General features: G+C 40.3%; 1 protein-coding gene across 1 annotated transcript in view; it reads left to right on the top strand.

Moving 5' to 3' along the window:
- The first annotated feature begins 9292 nt into the window (after nucleotides 1-9292).
- MCUB (mitochondrial calcium uniporter dominant negative subunit beta) overlaps nucleotides 9293-17619 on the top strand; it is a 44299-nt gene continuing 35972 nt past the window's right edge. Inside the window, exon 1 of the mRNA XM_083367104.1 lies at nucleotides 9293-9594. Within this exon, the coding sequence (XP_083223230.1) occupies nucleotides 9451-9594 (144 nt within the window). The 5' untranslated portion in view covers nucleotides 9293-9450. The remainder of the gene's footprint in view (nucleotides 9595-17619) is intronic.

The raw sequence follows: 17619 nt of genomic DNA, 5'->3' as shown, positions 1-17619 counted from the left end.
TCATGTGTTTTTTATCTCTATGTGATTACTACATGTTAAAATACCAAATTTGTCTTGCTGTATTAAAGAATATTTAATATTTTATAGGCCACCAGAGGGAATATTGAATTCAGGTTGGGATTTTGATTAAATATATATTGGCTTCTGACACTAACTAGTGGCAGCTAGTGTCTTTTAGCCTTAGATTATTTTAGGTATTTTTGCAATATTTTAGAGTACTTGATTCTTTGTTTTCTCATCCCTTCACCATAAGATGTTAAAGAAAAGTCCAATTGAACTTAAAAAATGGGTGTGATCCAAATATTTGCCTGCATTTTTCTTTTCTTTTTTAAAGTTAAAACTTTTGTGCACATAAAGTCTAAATAGGGCTATTGATTACACATTTGCATTTCATTTCTTAAAAATAATTAGAGCTATACAATGGAATTTTATTTTTAAAATGACTTCTTTTTTTAAAAGAGATAACAAGCACTAATATATTCTGAAAAATATCTATGTCCCAGTATGTTTCTACTTGTAACAATGTGTTTATGCAACAAAGTTGTTCAATTACTTTTCAATTTTGTTTTTATGAATAAGCACTCCAGACACTACATTTTCAGTAACTTTTACTAAAGAATGCCAAAGGATTTTTCAGAAAAAAAAATCAACTGCTTCTTCTATTTGTGGCATATTTTAGTTAGGTATCAAAGTATGTTGCATCAGAATAAGAAGCATATACCTACTACTTTAAACTTAAACCATTCATGTTGCATCAGAATAAAAAGCATATACCTACTACTTTAAACTTAAACCATTCATGTTTTGAAGAGATATAATGCCTCAAATACTTTGGTAAATATATTGACTGAAAATGTATGTTATATGGAACCATAAATGTGTCAGATGCATTTAGTGTGATTTCAACAATTATTTTTTGAATAATTTCTTGTGGAGCTTAGTACTGAATATTTAGAAACATCCAAAGCCATGATGTATGGTTGATGAATCTGTAAAACAATACTTAAACTTTTATTCTTCTATATTTTATATATAAAAAATGTCATGAAAAGTATACTTGAGCAGTATTTTGCTTTGGGTAAGGTGTTTGCTGCCTCTTAGATGGAAAATATTTAGCACTTGTAATCCTTCCTCATAGTTCAGTATAACCAAAAACATAAAGATGGGTGAGTTCAGGTAAGTGTTACTAGCTGAAATTCAGAATCATAAATTGTAAGAGTTTCTGCAAATAAAGGTCATTCAATGCCTTGTGATTAAAGATTCAAAAAAAGAGAGAATTGATAGAATGTCTTAGTTTTATTTATGGTGCAATCCTATATCTTATACCATATTCTACTCAGGAAAAAAAAAGCTTCACTGAATTCAGTGGTAGTAGCTCCTCATTTAATTCTATAGACTTGTTGCCTCAATTCTGCTTATGCAATTTTTCCACCACTTTTACTGATTCTTTAGAGGGTTATGCAGAAAAGATGAAGTTTGTAATAGTTTTGGTAAGTATCTCAAGTCAATGTTTTCAAATTTCTCCATAACTGCTAAACCAAATATTTGACTAAAATACTCCACAGGTTGATCAGATGAAAGTGGAGAATGGTGAGTCATTATCAACACATTAGTTTTCATTTTGAAGCATGCCATGGACTAAAATGTAGTTGCCCAGTAGACTGTGCAAACCCAACCTGTATGGTTGATTTATGGTTAATGGGCTGATTTCATGTATGTATGTGCACATGGCCACATAGCCATTTTCAACACAATTTTGAAAATTAACCCCTTTTTAAAAGGTTCTGTACTTGATGGATTCTTGCTGGATTTGAATTTAGTATTGATAATAAGCATGTTAACTGTTCAGCTCATTTTATATGTATAATCTTCATGTTAGCACAATATTTTCTGTTAAAACTGTAAATGTGAATCAATACATAAGTGAGCTGGGAAGGTAGTTTCTACTGCTAACTACCATAAGAGTGATCAGTTCTATTGCCTCTGAATCATTGTTACTGAGGTGATGAATTTATGCTTTGTAGTACCACGCAGTGAATACATTCACAAAGGGCAGGAAAGCAGATTTGTTCTAGCTTGTTAATTCACTAAATTTTATGTATTTAAAGAAATTACATAAGCAGCAGTATTTGAAAGAATTCTTAGCTGAAATTAATTAAGCTCAAGCTAGTTTATGTTCAATGAAATAAACCAGAAAATTTTACTTAAAATCTAAATGTATTGGTTTTACTGATGTATGGCTGGCATAGTGGAGGGCTATCATCACATTACATGTGTCTATTTAGAAGTAAAGGAGTTTGTAGTAATAATTGTATGTTAATGGTTGTTTTTTGTGTTTGAAAAGTATATATCCTTAACAAGCCATGTGTGAAGCTTGTGCTTGTATCTCAAAATGGAGATACAGGTATAAATATTCAAGCTGAACTGAGCTACTGACTTTATTCTCTGTATTGAGACAAGTAGAAGGGTTAAGCTTGCATATTAAAGAGAATCTTAAATGTCACTTATTTATTGTTGTCTTTTTCCAAGAGTTCAGAATATCCATGTTTGAAATCGAAAATGTCTGATCCAAAGTCAGCAATGTGTTGCATAATTAAATGGGTATATATCTAACTGGTCCAGTTCTAACTATTGCATATTGTAGTGGCTTGAGAACATAGATATATAATAATGAGTGGAACCCTATGTACAATTCTGTACACTAGTTATTGTTCAGTTAATAATTCTAGCCAAAAGTATGATATCAACCTACCTCTAATATTTTTGGATTCAGTAGGCATATTTGGAATTTTGTGGGTATGTTTTGCTATCGGAAGGCAGTCTATAGACTATATGTATCTACATTTTGATCTGAAATGTTTCACGTAAACATAATTTATGACAAGTGAATCCAGTGGACGCAGTTTTGAATATGAATTTATAAAAATGGCTAAAATACAATATAACTGCCTCTTGTGGGCCATACTGGTTCAATAGAATATTTAAAATGTGTGTATGGGGGTGGCTGGGTGATGTCCTTCATACATTGTGTAATTAGCTATTTTGGAATTTTGTTTTAGGCTATTGCCCAAAATGTACAGGCAGTCCTCGACTTACGATCACAATTGAGCCCAAAATTTCTGTTGTTAAGTGAGACATTTGTTAAGTGAGTTTTGCACCATTTTATGACCATTCTTGCCATAGTTGTTAAATGAATCACTGCAGTTAATAAGTTAGTAACCCTGTTGTTAAGTGAATCTGACTTCCCCATTGACTTTGCTTGTCAGAAGGTCACAAAAGGTGATCATCACATGACCTTGGGACACAGCAGCGGTCATAAATGTAAACCAGTTGCCAAGCATCTGAATTTTGATCACGAGATCATGGGGATGCTGCAGAGGTTGCAAGTCTGATAAACGGTCATAAGTCATTTTTCAGTGGCATTTTAAACTTTGAACAGTCACTAAATGAACTGTTCTAAGTCGAGGACTACTGTACATGATCCTTGACACTACTAAAAATAACGTCAGGAAAAATACTTTGAGCCCCCCCTTCCCCCCAAATTCCCCAAAACGTACAAATTTCATTTGTATTATCAAATCATTGGCAAGTTTCTATTTTGTTGTGAGTAGGACTTGGCATATACAAATGCCCTGGAACACGATGTGGACAATCACTTTAAACTGGTTGATGGTGAATCCTAGAGAATTAATTCCCAAACGGGAAACCAACATGCAAATGTGACATTTCCCAGGTTGATTTGTTTCAAGTCAGAGTCTGAAGTGTGAGAAACTATTTATATTAGCACTATGTTCTGAGTGTAACACACAGAGAAGGATGCTTTTTTAAAAAAAAGTTTTATTTTGATAATTTTCAGATATAGAATTGTACAAAATAATGTATTGTGCACATAATAACATCATTTACAGCACTTTATGTACATATTTAGAACTAATCCCAGATTGTGTATATTAGTTGGGAAGGAATGTGCATTGAAACCAAGTTAAAGTGACTTAAGGTTAGTTCGTATATTCAAAGCAGATTATTTGAAAGAAAGTACCTAATACAAGGTGTATCAGGTCAGTTCCCAAAGGCCAAACACAAAATGTTTTTGTTTTGTTTGTTTAGGGAAAATGTTATTGAACTTAGAAATGTTCAAAGGTAATGCGCCAAAGGAATAGTGTAGAAAAAAATTGCAATCATTTCAATATTTAATGTATTTTATATAATAAATTTCTATGGAGCCTGACTTTGGTTTAACCTATGTATAAAGGTAAAGGTAAAGGTTCCCCCGCACATGCGTGCTAGTCGTTTCCAACTCTAGGGGCCGGTGCTCATCTCCATTTCAAAGCCGAAGAGCCAGCACTCATCCAAGGACGTCTCCGTGGTCATGTGGCCGGCGTGACTAGATGCCAAAGGCGCATGGAACGCTGTTACCTTCCCACCATAGTGGTCCCTATTTTTCTACTTGCATTTTTACGTGCTTTCGAACTGCTAGGTTGGCAGAAGCTGGGATGAGTAACAGGCGCTCACTCTGTTACGCGGCACTCGGGATTCGACCCACCAAACTGCCGACCTTCTGATCGACAAGCTCAGCGTCCTAACCCACTGAGCCACCGTGTCCCTTATAACCTATGTATAGTTCTGCTTAAAACTGTACAATTTGCTGTTCTAAGCTTTTGCTTTGTGTGATTTCTAGAGTTTTTAGGAGGATATAAAGAATTTGGGGGCCCAGTTCAATAGATACTGGAGGATGCTCTCAATATAGATAAGATTATATATTTTCAATTTTCAAATAGTTACATATATTATTTTATTTTAAAGTATAATCTTTCTATAATGGCCAATATTAATCAGTGATGTGGATAGGCATCAAAGGTCTCTGTTTAGGAGAAGGAGTCTAACTCTCTCCACACACAGGTTGAAATGTTCCCATTTGATGCTTGTTACTATGGAAACAGATTGCTAGTTTATTAAATCTTTATGCTTGAATTGCCAGCGTCCTGGAGAGCAAGGCGCCCATTACTTTTCTGCATTTGGGAAGCAGGCATGCTCTAAAGAATATCTCTATCCTCCAGCATCACTTTTATTTCCAATAAGTTTTGAAAGCTTCCTTTGTAAATCAAAATGATGGGTAACTAGAAAGATAAAATGAAGTAGATGTGGAGCTAGCAGAAATGCTTGGGGACAGTCTGGTTGCATCTGATAGCTGCTTTGCGGATGGGCAAGTTCCATTCTGTGAGATTGCCTGCTCAAACTTGCAAGTCTACAGACTAACTCAAAAGCTTAAGAACCATCAGACGTTACAAGCGTCTTAATAAGGTAGTCCTCAACTTACAACAGTTCACTTAGTGACCATTTGAAGTTACAACAGCACTGGGAAAAGTGACCTAGGATGATTTTTCACACTTGCAACTGTTGCAGCATCGCCATGGTCATGTGATCAAAATTCAGACTCTTGGCAAATGGTTCATATTTATGACCGTTGCTGTGTCCCAAGGCCATGTGATCACCTTTTGCAACTTTATGACAAGCAGTCAATGGGGAAGCCAGATTCACTTAACCAAACATTTTACTAATTTAATAATTGCAGTGATTCACTGTGGCAAGAAAGGTCGTAAAATGGGACAAAGCTTGGCAATTTCTCACTTAGCAACATACATTTTGGGCTCAATTGTAATCATAAGTTGAGGACTACCTGCATAGCCATTTTATACCTTTATAGTATGCTCTACCAAGGAAGACCAGGGGAAAAATATTTCAGCTTGGTGTAGGTTCTGCTATGGCTATAATTTGGGGGAAAATATTGAACCTCAAAGGCATCTTTTTAACTGAACATATAACTGGTCTCTAAAAAGATATAGGTAGTTCTCAATTTACAGCCACAGTTCAGCCCCCAAATTTTCATTGTTAAGATAAGACAGTTGTAAAGAGAATATTGCCCCATTTTATGACCTTGCCACAATTGAATGATTTACTGCAGTTGTTCAGTTAGTAACATGGTTGTTAAGTGAGTCTGGTTTCCCCATTGATTTTGCTTGTCAGAAGATTCCAAAAAGTGATTACAGGATCCTGGGAAACCACAACCTTCATAAATATATGCCAGTTGCCAACCATCTGAATTTTAATCATCATTTTGGGATTTTGTAACAGTCATAAAAACGGCCATAAGTCACTTTTTTCAGTGCTGTTGTAACTTCAAATGGTCACTAAATGAAGGTTGTAAGTCGAGGATTATCTGTATTAGTTTTTTTTTTAAAAAAAAAAATAGGTACTCCTATTTCCAGTGTGACTTTCCCAGCAGTTATTTATATATGTATTTTTTAAATCTCATTTATATCCCGCCCTTCTCCAAAGACTCAGGGCGGCTTACAATTTAAAGCACAAATCAATGTGCTTAGCAATTTTAGGGTTTATATGGCTGCCTACCTCACAACAATCCATAAAAATATGGTTAACTACAAAAGTACACTTCGTCCCCCTCATTCCAGTTCAATCCTCATCCTAGCCCAATATGTGGACAAAAAACCAAGTCTTCACAGCCTTCTGGGAGACTGAAAGGGTAAGGACCTTCAAATATTGAGAGGGAGGTTTTCCAAAGGGCGGGAGCAGCTAACGAGAAGGCACATCTCCAAGATCCCATCAGATAACAATCGTTGGATTTGTTTAAAGACCTCTCCGCCCCTATTCTTCCAGTATGAATTCTGAGTCCAAGGAGATCCCCAAACCGCATGCCATATCTCTCTGGGGGAGGTCAGTTCTCCTGACTCCAGCGGGCCAAAGTCTCTGGAAGCTTCCATGGCTGAATATGAATTTAAACTTGAGATTCTTCCAGACCAGCTTCAATATCCCAACTATGATTTCACTCTGATTATAACAGCAAGATTGCTGAGTAGGCACTTTGTCTGAACAGCAATTGGAGAAAGGCAGAGAAGAATGCCTCTTGGTGCCAATTCTCAAATTCGACACAGCCATTTTAGTGGCATTTAATGTACTGGTATTGGAGGAGTGTCATGCTCCTAGATGCCATTCTCTGCCACTTTTTCTCCTAACCTCTCCTGCCACCCATGTTGAAAAATGCTGGAGTAAAAAGAGGAAGCAGCTCTTTTGCCGTCAGTTTTCTCATCCTGGGGGTGATCCCCACATCATAATTCAGAGAAGCAGCAGCAAAAGGCCCAGTTTCCCTCCTCCAACCTCAGGTGGCAGGATTTATTTATTTATTTATAGGATTTGTATGGCCACCTCACTCCGTGATTAGGCAGCTTACAACCAATAAAAAAACCCCAATATAAAAGACTAAAAAACAGTATCACCCACCCCACTGGCGACAACATAGAATCAAATGAGCCATGCTGTCCCACTGAGTTCTCCAGGCCTGTTGGCAGAATCAGGTCTTCAGGACCTTGCCAAAGAGTGTCAAAGTGGGGGCCTCTCTATCTCTTTAAAGATGATGTTCCAAAGGTAGGGAGCCATCATGGAGAAGGCTCTTCTTCTGGGTCCCACCAGATGTACCTCTTAGGGTACATCTAGACCAGGGGTGTCAAACTTGCAACATCATGTGACGTGTCATGATGTATCATGACTTTTCCCCCATTGCCGGAGCTGGGGCGAGTGCAGTGTCGGCATGACGCATCCGGCTTGCGTGCCGGCAGTTTGACACCTCTGATATAGACCAACATTCCCTACCTCCCTGCTTTAGTGGGTTGGGTGGATGTAACTGGGAAGAGACAGTCCTTCAGATAACCTGTTTCCAAGCCATGATGACAACCTTTTAAAGATGACAACCAGCACTTTGAATTGCACCCAGAAGCAAATCAGCAGCCAATGCAGTTCCCACAGGAGAGGTGATATATGTGCACGCCTGGGTCTGCACAAACCAATTGGAGCTTCCAGATGCTTTTTAAGGGCAGCCTCATGTACAGCGTGGTGCAACAGTCGATAGACTGGAGGTGACTAGGGCATGAGTGACCGTGAGCAAGGACTGTTGATCCAGGAAAGTTGTACAAAGGCGCTCCTGGGCATGACTGCCACCTACTCAAGCAGCAGTCATGAGTCCAAAACTCCAGATCACACGCTGGGTTTTGTGGAGCCACCCCACCCAAGAACAAAGGATAAATGAAGAAATGGGTCTTTCCATTGCTATTTTTCTTGGCACCGGAATGACAGTCCCAACCCTCACCTTCACCCAAATGAGCAGTTATCCACAAAGAAGCTTGAATTCTAACCCTGCCATGATAAAGATGCCCATGATTTCATTGTTGGCCTGCATTGCAGTTCCTTCTGCCCTGACCCCCAACCAGAATGAAACCATAGGCAGTTTACAACAGCACAGCTGTGTGTGTGCGCGTGCGTGCGCGCATGCAGGTATATTCTGGTGGACTGCTACCAATCCCGTGTCACATTGACACATGCCTGCCATGTTCCAGAAGACTATTGAATTGGGTGTCAAGAAGAGTCCTGCGACTTCAGTATGGCCATGCCAAAGAAAAGTAGAAAGTGGGCAGCTGTAGTTTCATGGAGGTCCAGCTTCATGCCTTCATGTGCTCAAGAAGTGGGTTCCCTGGGTGCTGGGACAAGCCGGGTGTGTGAATGAGTGCTAGGTGGAAAAACAGCAACTCAGATCGGAAGGCCTGGTAAGGCTAGTTTAGGGCTCAATAACTAGCACTTTTAAACTCGAGTTTTTCATTTCCTGTTGCAAGATTAGAAATATAATGGGCGCCCCATTTTTTTGACATTTCCTGCCCGTTAATATGCCAAGATACACAGGCTGCTGCATGCTTCCTCTTAAAATTGTACCGCCCTGAATTTGTAGCTGTTGGCAGCCTACCACTGAGTCAGTTATTCCTAAAGTATGCCCTGGGGCAGCTACCAATGGGATTGCTACCAATCCAAGCTTTTGCCGCTTTTGAGGAGCTGAAAAGCGCATAATTGTTAACTTCGGCTGCAGCTCTGATACAGGCAATTCCTCTTTCGATTTTTATTTTCTTATGGCCAGATAGAGATCAATCTTCAACTTTTCGGGTTCCTTGTCGACCGTAAGGGCTTGTAGGGGGCAGAGCCGTCTTGTTTTACAACGTCGTTTCACCTCTTGCAATTTTCGACCACGCCTTGCCCGTAAGGCCGTCTTGCAGTCGATAAAAAGGGCTGAGAAGCAGGAAGAACTCCGAACCTCCGCTTCGAAACGGGACTCTTCCCCTCGGCCGCCGCCGCTCCCCACCCCGCGCGCGCGTTTCGCTGACCAGAAGAAGGGCGGGAGAAGGGAGTACGGCGTCGGAGACGAGGAAGCCACGCCCTTTCCTGGAAGCCCGCCCCTTGTCTTTGGCGGCGCTTCGAGAGCCGAGCGCGCGACGGAGCCCCTCGCGCCCGAGCTGGCATCGCCTTCTTAAGCGGGCGCGCGCCGGTTCGCGCTCGCCCCGATGCCTTTTTGCTCTTCTTAGACGGAGGGGACGCCTCGAGGAAGCCGCCGGGGAGATGCTCTCTGCAGCTCACCGGTTGCTCCGCGGGAGATGGCAAGCCCCGTCTCGGATTCCGATGCTTCCGGGCCCTCCTTTTGCCGATGGAGGGCGAAGTCCAGGCGGCGGCGGCGGCGGCGTTCTCCGACGGGTCCGGTTGCAGGTGAGTTGCCGGCTCGAGAGCCACGGCGGACTTCGTTGCTCTCCTTTCCTCTCCTTCCCTTTCGGGCTCAGGCCTTAGGAAAGAGTTTTCGAGGCAAGCTGCCCGTCGGGCAAGACAGAGTTGAGCAGGGAGGGAGGGAGGGAGGCTGGCAGGCGCGTAACTTCTCTTGCGTAGCTTCAGGAAAGCCTGGAACTTGAGCTGCCCTCGGGAGACGCCGAGCTAGGAATAGAGAAGGCGAAAATTGGGTGGGACGCTGGGGTGCAAATGAGCCTCCTTCCTCTTTCTCTGCCCCGGTCCACTCCCCGTCCGTTTTCTCAAGATTTGGCGAGTGCAGTTGATCATTTCTTACCGAAGGAGAAGCCCGAGTCCTGGCGCGGAGGAAAGAGGAGGAACGGCCCCTTTGGCGTGGTTCTTCTCTTTTCTTGAAAATCCTCCGCTAACATTTTGGATTCTTTCGCTGATGAAATACTTGAATGTTCAGGGAAATTACAATCCTTAAAAGTTTTCCTTTAAAAAACAAAACAAAAAAGTTAACCTCTGGGATTCGAATACATTTTTTTTTTAAATTCCATTTATATCCCGCCCTTCTCCGAAGACTCAGGGCGGCTTACAAGCTTAGCAGCAGCCTTCATTCTATGTATATGCCTGCTTATTAGGGCTTTCACACACACACACACACACACACACCCCGCAAGCGGCATTATTACAAAGTCAGCTTAATTGCCCCCAACAATCTGGGTCCTCATTTTACCTACCTCGGAAGGATGGAAGGCTGAGTCAACCTTGAGCCTGGTGGGACTCGAACCTGCACTAATTGCAGGCAGCTGGTGTTACTTAAGGAGGCATTAGCCCACTGCTTTGATTTGATTTGATTCCTACAGTGCACATTTTCACAGAATCGGATCGGAAAACATTCTGATAGATAGTCGTCAATTGTGGCCTCGCTAGTGACTTGTAGTAATCCATTTTAGAGTCATTCTAACCGTCTTATGTTGAGCTAAGGCTAATAAGGACAGCCTCAATAATGTCCAGGTGAGGGGCTAAGTTGCCTTAAGCATAAATCATTACAATAGCGAAGAAATGAGCTTCATTCTTCTAATGCTCTGAATTGCAATTTAGGCAGGGATTGTTTTAATCTAGGTTGTGAATTCAGCTCGTGTCGTTGGTAAACTCAGAAAATTAGATTAAGTCAATAAATCATGGTTTGTTACCTGTGGGTAGATGTGTTGTATAGAGCTAAGCCCTAGAAGATTTTGTTCATTGTTGATTAAAAATGGATAAGTATGTATGCCAGCCCATATTGTTTCTTTGGTGCTTAGAAACGGTGTTTAATTTCATACTGTAGGCATTCATAGTTTTAAGCCAACTTCTTTCTATTAATATACTTACAGTGGGGAGAAAGTTAGATGATGGTTACTAGAAGCGACCAATCACTTCAGTTGAAGAACATCAATTTGCCTACAGGGGAAATAGGTCGACAGACGATGCCATAGCTACTGCTTTACACTCTGTAGCAAGTCATCTCGAGAGGCCTGGAAGTTATGTCAGGATGCTTTTTGTTGACTACAGCTCGACTTTCAACACCATTTTGCCGAGCATTCTCATCGAGAAGCTGACTGACTTGAAATTCTCCCCCGCCATCTGCGATTGGATTCAAGACTTTCTTAGGGATCGGTTACAAACAGCGAGGGTCAGGTCTGCTTTGTCCACCCCCCTGAAGCTTTGCACCGGCACGCCACAAGGCTGTGTGCTTAGCCCCTACCTGTACAAGAGTACAGGTACACTTATACACTTACGATTGTGTATCATATGACCCATCCACTGCGATAATCAAGTTTACAGATGATACAACTGTGGTGGGTCTTATTACAGGTGGGGATGAGACAGCATACAGGGCGGAGGTACAAAAACTATCCATATGGTGTAGTAACAACAACTTGCACCTAAACATCAGCAAGACAAAAGAGATGGTGTTAGACTTCCGGAGAAAAAAGGAGGAACCTGCCCCACTTTACATCGGGAAGGACTGTGTGGAGAGAGTTTCCTCCTTTAAATTTCTGGGAGTCTACCTCTGTGAAGATCTGACCTAGAAAGTTAACACAACCCAGGTGGCTAGAAAGGCCCAACAGAGGCTTCACTTTCTTAGGGTCTTGCGGAAGAACAGGGTAGAACAACGGCTAATGAGAGCGTCCTCTCGTATGGTATTGTGGTTTGGTATGCTGGTCTGACAGCCGCGGACAGGAAAGTATTACAGAGGGTGGTGAGTACAGCACAAGACATTGTGGGCTGTCCCCTGACACTAATGGATGACATCACCAGGGCTCGTTGCCTTGGAAGAGTGAGGAAGATTCTCAGGGATGACTCACACCCTGGACGGTATCTCTTTACTCTCCTACCATCCGGTAGGAGATATAGGAGTATAGCCAGCCGTACCAACAGGCTGAAAAATAGCTTTTATCCGTGGGCTCTTAGGCTTTTAAATGGGACATAATCTTATGCAGAATTGACTTGGGAGGCTGGTGTGTGGTGTAGTTGGTTCACATGGTGTGGTAGGATGGAGGGTTTGTTGTCACTGTGTGTTGGGGGGAGAGAGCACAGGGGGGGGAGGCTCAGCTAATCTCAATGTACACATGTTGTACTTTGACAATAAAGCTTTATTATTATTATTGTGATTAAAAGAAAAAAGGAAAATTAGAACAAGATGCTGCAACAATAAGGGTACTAATGTACCATTATTTATTTATTTATTTATTAGTTGAATTTATATACCGCCCTATTCCCGAAGGACTCAGGGCGGTTCACAGGGCAGTTAAAACAATACAAAAAAGAGATTATCCAAATTAATACAATTTTCCGTCATAATGTTACATGCTTTTTAACCCCAACCTCATCAACAGAAGTTCCCCTGTCAACTATTTTATAGATACATTTTGTTAAAACTTTATACAGGCTAATAGGAATTCTGTTTGTGAGTTTCTGGACATTTTAGGAAGAAATGTATTTGGCAGAGGTTATTGCATTATTTGGGGAAAATAGCAGTGAATGTCATCAGCATCAAAACCTTTTTGGCTCAAAATATCTACCCTCTATTTCTTCTGAAATAAAAACAATTATGCATGAAAATGAATCCTCTAAGATCTTTTACATGTGAGGTTTCTGGTGAGTCCCCTTGCTATTACAGAAGGGTTTTAGCTAAGATAAAAAGGTTAATTTTGTTAACATTAATCCTAGATTTTATATAGCCAGATTCTTGGGATACATTATTATGTAACACGAAGTGGAACCTGTCATAACAGTTTGTTATCCATGTAGGTTTCTACTTAATTTTATCTTAATATTGAGTAGTTCAGTAATCATGTAAGAGTAAAATTGGAGGGGCAAGCCTTATGATTGTCCAATTTGCTTGCAGTTTTATTACTGGGTTGATCATCTTGTACTCCCAAGGCTCCAGACCTCCTTTTTTTGTAACCCTTTAAATCCTCTTTGATTTACAATTGCTGAAAATAACAGAATTTCCTCCCCGTTTGAGATGGGAAATGTGTGAGAATTTGTTTTGAATATCAGAAATAAATGGTAGTCAAAGCACTTTGGCACATAAATCAGATCTTCCAGTTATTGTCTTTTAGATCAGCGGTCCCCAACCTTTCTGGCTTTGTAGACTGGTGGGGGAATGGTTCCGGGTGAGCACAGCTCCATTTGCACGAACGGCAGGCACGCACACTGCTGCTTGCACAAATAGAGCTTCTCGCTCGCCTGCTGCACACTCAACTGGAGCTGCACATATGCTCACCTGAAGCTTCTGTAGCCTGGTTCCAAACAGGCCATGGTCTGGTACTGGGCCATGGCCCGCGAGTTGGGAACCTCTGTTTTAGATAATATTTGGGAAGGGAAGTTATTTGCTATTTCAGTTAAATGGTATGCATTTATAACAGTCTACAGTAGATAATTCAGAGAATTAATTTCTGCTCATTCCTGAGTTAATGCTTATAGGTCAGTGATCAACAATATAGCACTTCTATTGTCAGATGTCCAAAATTACTATTATATTCTTATGTGAGCTCATGTAATATTTGATGAAAAGTGCTCTTATAAGAGTTCAGGCAGTTTCTAAAAATTTATTTATTTATTTATTTATTTATTTATTTATTTATTTATTTATTATTTTGACTTGAAAGGGGAAGTGTACATTTGTACCACTACTGATGCCTGAAAAGCTTGCTGACTCCTCCTATAGGAGAGAGACATCTTCTATAAGTGAATCACAGTACTGCGTTCACACAATGCACTGTCACTCTGTTTTAACCATAGTTTGTTAAAGAATGCACAGGGGTTTGATTGTCACATAATTAAGCCATACACTATGATTTAAAATCTGTCAAGTGCCAGGGAAATCAGGAGAGCCAGGCAGTTTTAATGAGTATAAAGATTTATTTCAAGCTCTCTACAAGAATCTGAACTACTAACACCCAAAGGAAATTGGCGGTAGAGAAGAGTAGAAGGAATTCAAGATGGGCTGGACTTAGATCTCTTGTGAGCATGAAGGGACTCATGATTAATGATGCTGTTTACACTTCCCTCGGGTCATCTCTTACAAAATCACTGAGACTGGGTTCTCATGTATTCTTTAAACATTTGTTTCAATTGGCTTTGAAAATGTGGTTTATAAATATTGAAAACAATTTCCATCCAATACATTTTTATTGTCTAGCTTTATACTATTTGATCCTGTGGGATGACTATTGTCTTGTAAGATAGATTTTTTTCACGGTAGGTTGGGCTGCATCCAGGTGCTTAATATTGGTTATTGTGCTGATATAATATCCGCAACATGTGAAGAAATTGTGCTTTTTTATTGTAACAAACTTGTCATTATAAATCCTTAAATCCACAAATATCCACAACAGTTTCAAAAACCCTACAAAAACAGAGATACCATTGTTAGTCTATGGAAAAACCTCTGAAATATTTCTCATAATAAAGTCAACAATATGCTAGTCTGGTGCAAAGTTAGCAACCTTTTTTTTTCAAATTTTGCTAGGTTTCAGTATACAGGTCCTAAATTGAAGTTATTTTTTCATTTTCACATTTTTTTTACAAATGCTTATATAAATGTGAATTTTTATATTGCTTTTGAAACAAAGTATGTGTACAAGTGTATTTACAATACTGCATTTAAAAGAATGCTACACTTTCAAGCATTCTGGACCCAATAAGCAGGAATATGCAAAACGTAGATAATCAGATTTATGAAGAGCCAACTGAATTCCTTATTGTGATATGGGTTATAGGAAATGTGTGTATGCTGCTACTTTGTGAACTTCCTTTAATTTTTTTCTACGTAGTAGATCAGCACACATCACTCTTCTGTTTATTAACATTCTTGCTTCTGTTTGAAGAAAAATGCAGTTAAGCAGGTTTTGGTAATTTGTAAATATTGTTTGCCATGTTTAAATAAGGATTAAATGAAAATGTTTCTAACAATACCAAACAAGGTGTGTCGAGTTATTCTTTCAGAATCAGTCTTAATTCCCAATTATTAGATAGCTGCAAACCACATTCAACAATTTTCAAAACTGCTGCTCATTTTGGCTTCTGGGTAAGGACTGATGGCAGGTTATACGTCCTGTGTGCAGCTCCTGCAGTGCAGTCATTGCTCTGATGGGGAGCATTTGCCCATCTTTTTTCTAGAAAGAGACTGGAATCAAGAGGTTGCATGATTCTAAGCTGGGTGGGGGTGAGTGGGAGAGGGAGAAGGGAAGAGGTTCAGAGTAAATATGCCTTTGATTCTTTCAGGATATATCTAGTACAGGGGTCCCCAACCTGTGGGCCGCAGCCCACTACCGGGCCATGGCCACTGGGCCACGTGAAGGGATGGCCTCCACACTCTCACTAGCACTGCCCCACGCATCCCATTGGCGCTAGCACCACCCTGCCCCAATGTCCCACCAGCACTAGTGCCGCCCCAAGCATCCCACTGGCGCTAGTGCCACCCCAAGTATCCTGCTGGTGCTAGTGCCGCCCTGCCCACAAGCATCCCACTGGCACTAGTGCCACCCCAAGCATCCTTGGGTGCTAGTGCCGAGCATCCTAAGCATTCCGCTTGTGCTAGTGCTGCCCCACCACGAGCGTCCCACTGGCATTAATGCCACCCATAGCATCCTGCCAGTGCCGCCCCATTTGCAGCACTCATGCCCGTGCAACCCGTTTGCACGTGAGCATGTGCTCATGTGCTTCTGTTTGCATGTGCGTATGAGCTCACGCAAGGCCCATTATGCACATGCATGGGGCTCATTTTTGCACACGCAGGCATGTGGCCCATTTGTGTATGCGCACGTAGCAGTGCCTACCTCCCTTTCCCAGCCGCCAAACCAAAAAGGTTGGAGACCTCTGATCTAGTAGCTTGGAAATTTATAAATTTAGTTTGGGTAGATTCTTTTAGGTGCAAGCAAATAAATAATTGAACTCTATTGGATCTCACAGTCTTGTCTCTGGGCTTGGGCCTGACAGTCTGTCAGGAGTAAAGTTCTTGTTTATGAAAATCTCTGCACAGGAAGGAGAGATTGTTGGGATTTCCATTTGCATTCTGGAAGAGGTTCTCCAAGGAGTCTACAGGAATTGAGTCTTATGGTTTGATCATGAATTGAATAGCTTGATAGCCAAAGGATTAACAGCCCATCATTAGCTTCACTGCAGCCTTAATGGACATTTGATGGACAAAAGCCTCACTTTCTTAAACACTTCAGGATTTAATTACTTTACAACTTTAGAGATATTTTAAATGGCAGTGAAGATCAAAGACTCTCAACCAGTACTTTCTTTTTCAATTTAAGATGGGAAAGACTATTTTAAAAGATTTTAATTTAAAAGTAAGAGGCTTAATAAGATTGTGATTCAAGAAAGTTTTAAATGTAGGGTATAAAGGGAACAGTGATTTTTTTAAAAAACAACAACAGAAAACCTTTTACAGAAGTACCTTTGAAAATAGCCATAGTAAATAGACTAACGGATCAGACCTTTGTGGAAATGCTGATTTTCTACTATTAAGAATAGTAAATGCAGAATTTTACAAAACAAGGAAAGGATAATATGAACTAAACTGTGAGACTTTAAGCGGGACTAAAGAGTTCAATATATAGAAAGGTCAAAAGAAACAGAAAGACAAAGAGAAACCTGCCTTTTACTTTTTCCGAAGGTAATTGAAATACTTTCAACTCACAGTGGTAATCACCTAATGAGAAGGAAGGACTCACTGGAGAAGAGCCTAATGCTGGGAAAGGTTGAGAGCAAGAGAAGAAGGGGACGACAGAGAACGAGGTGGCTGGATGGAATCACTGAAGCAGAAGGCGTGAGCTTAAATGGGCTCCAGAAGATGGTAGAGGACAGGAAGGCCTGGAGGAACGTTATCCATAGGGTCAGATGGGTCGGACATGATTTCGCAACTAACAACAACAACAACCAAAAGCAAAGAAAACTGAAGGAGTATATTTAAATGAATTCATTTATGGGGACCTAGCACAACAACCCTGAAAATTTTGCTTTGTGCTGAAGGCAGTGTTGCCTAAAAGATATTTCAGAAGAAAAAGGTGCATTGTGTTAAATCCAATGAAAAAATTGCAGAACTTGTATCTTTAGTTCTGAACGATTTTTTTAAAGTGCAGTTGAGCTCAGAATCAATATTTTGACGTAATAGCCTTTTCTTAATTCTTTTCACATTTTAGTGGAAACAAGATATGGGTTAAATAATTCTTGCACAGTTCTGTACTTCAGAGACCAAAACAGTTCAGAGTTATGTAAACTGATATAGGTATTAATACATCTATATAAACCCATCAGATTGTGCCACACATTAACAAGCGTCCCACATTATTTCCGTTTGTTTTTGTTCTATAACTGCTGTGATAACATTATTTTATTAACATAAATGTAATGCTGCTTTACTGATTAGTAAAGCTGGAGACCAGTTACCTCTTAGATGCGTGGAGAAATTCCCTTTCTTGTTCTATTTCTCTTTTTTGAAGGTTAATT

This window comes from Vipera ursinii, assembly GCF_947247035.1.
Source record: "Vipera ursinii genome assembly, chromosome: 7".
Lineage (NCBI taxonomy): Eukaryota > Metazoa > Chordata > Lepidosauria > Squamata > Viperidae > Vipera > Vipera ursinii.
This window is presented reverse-complemented; position numbering and strand designations above follow the sequence as displayed.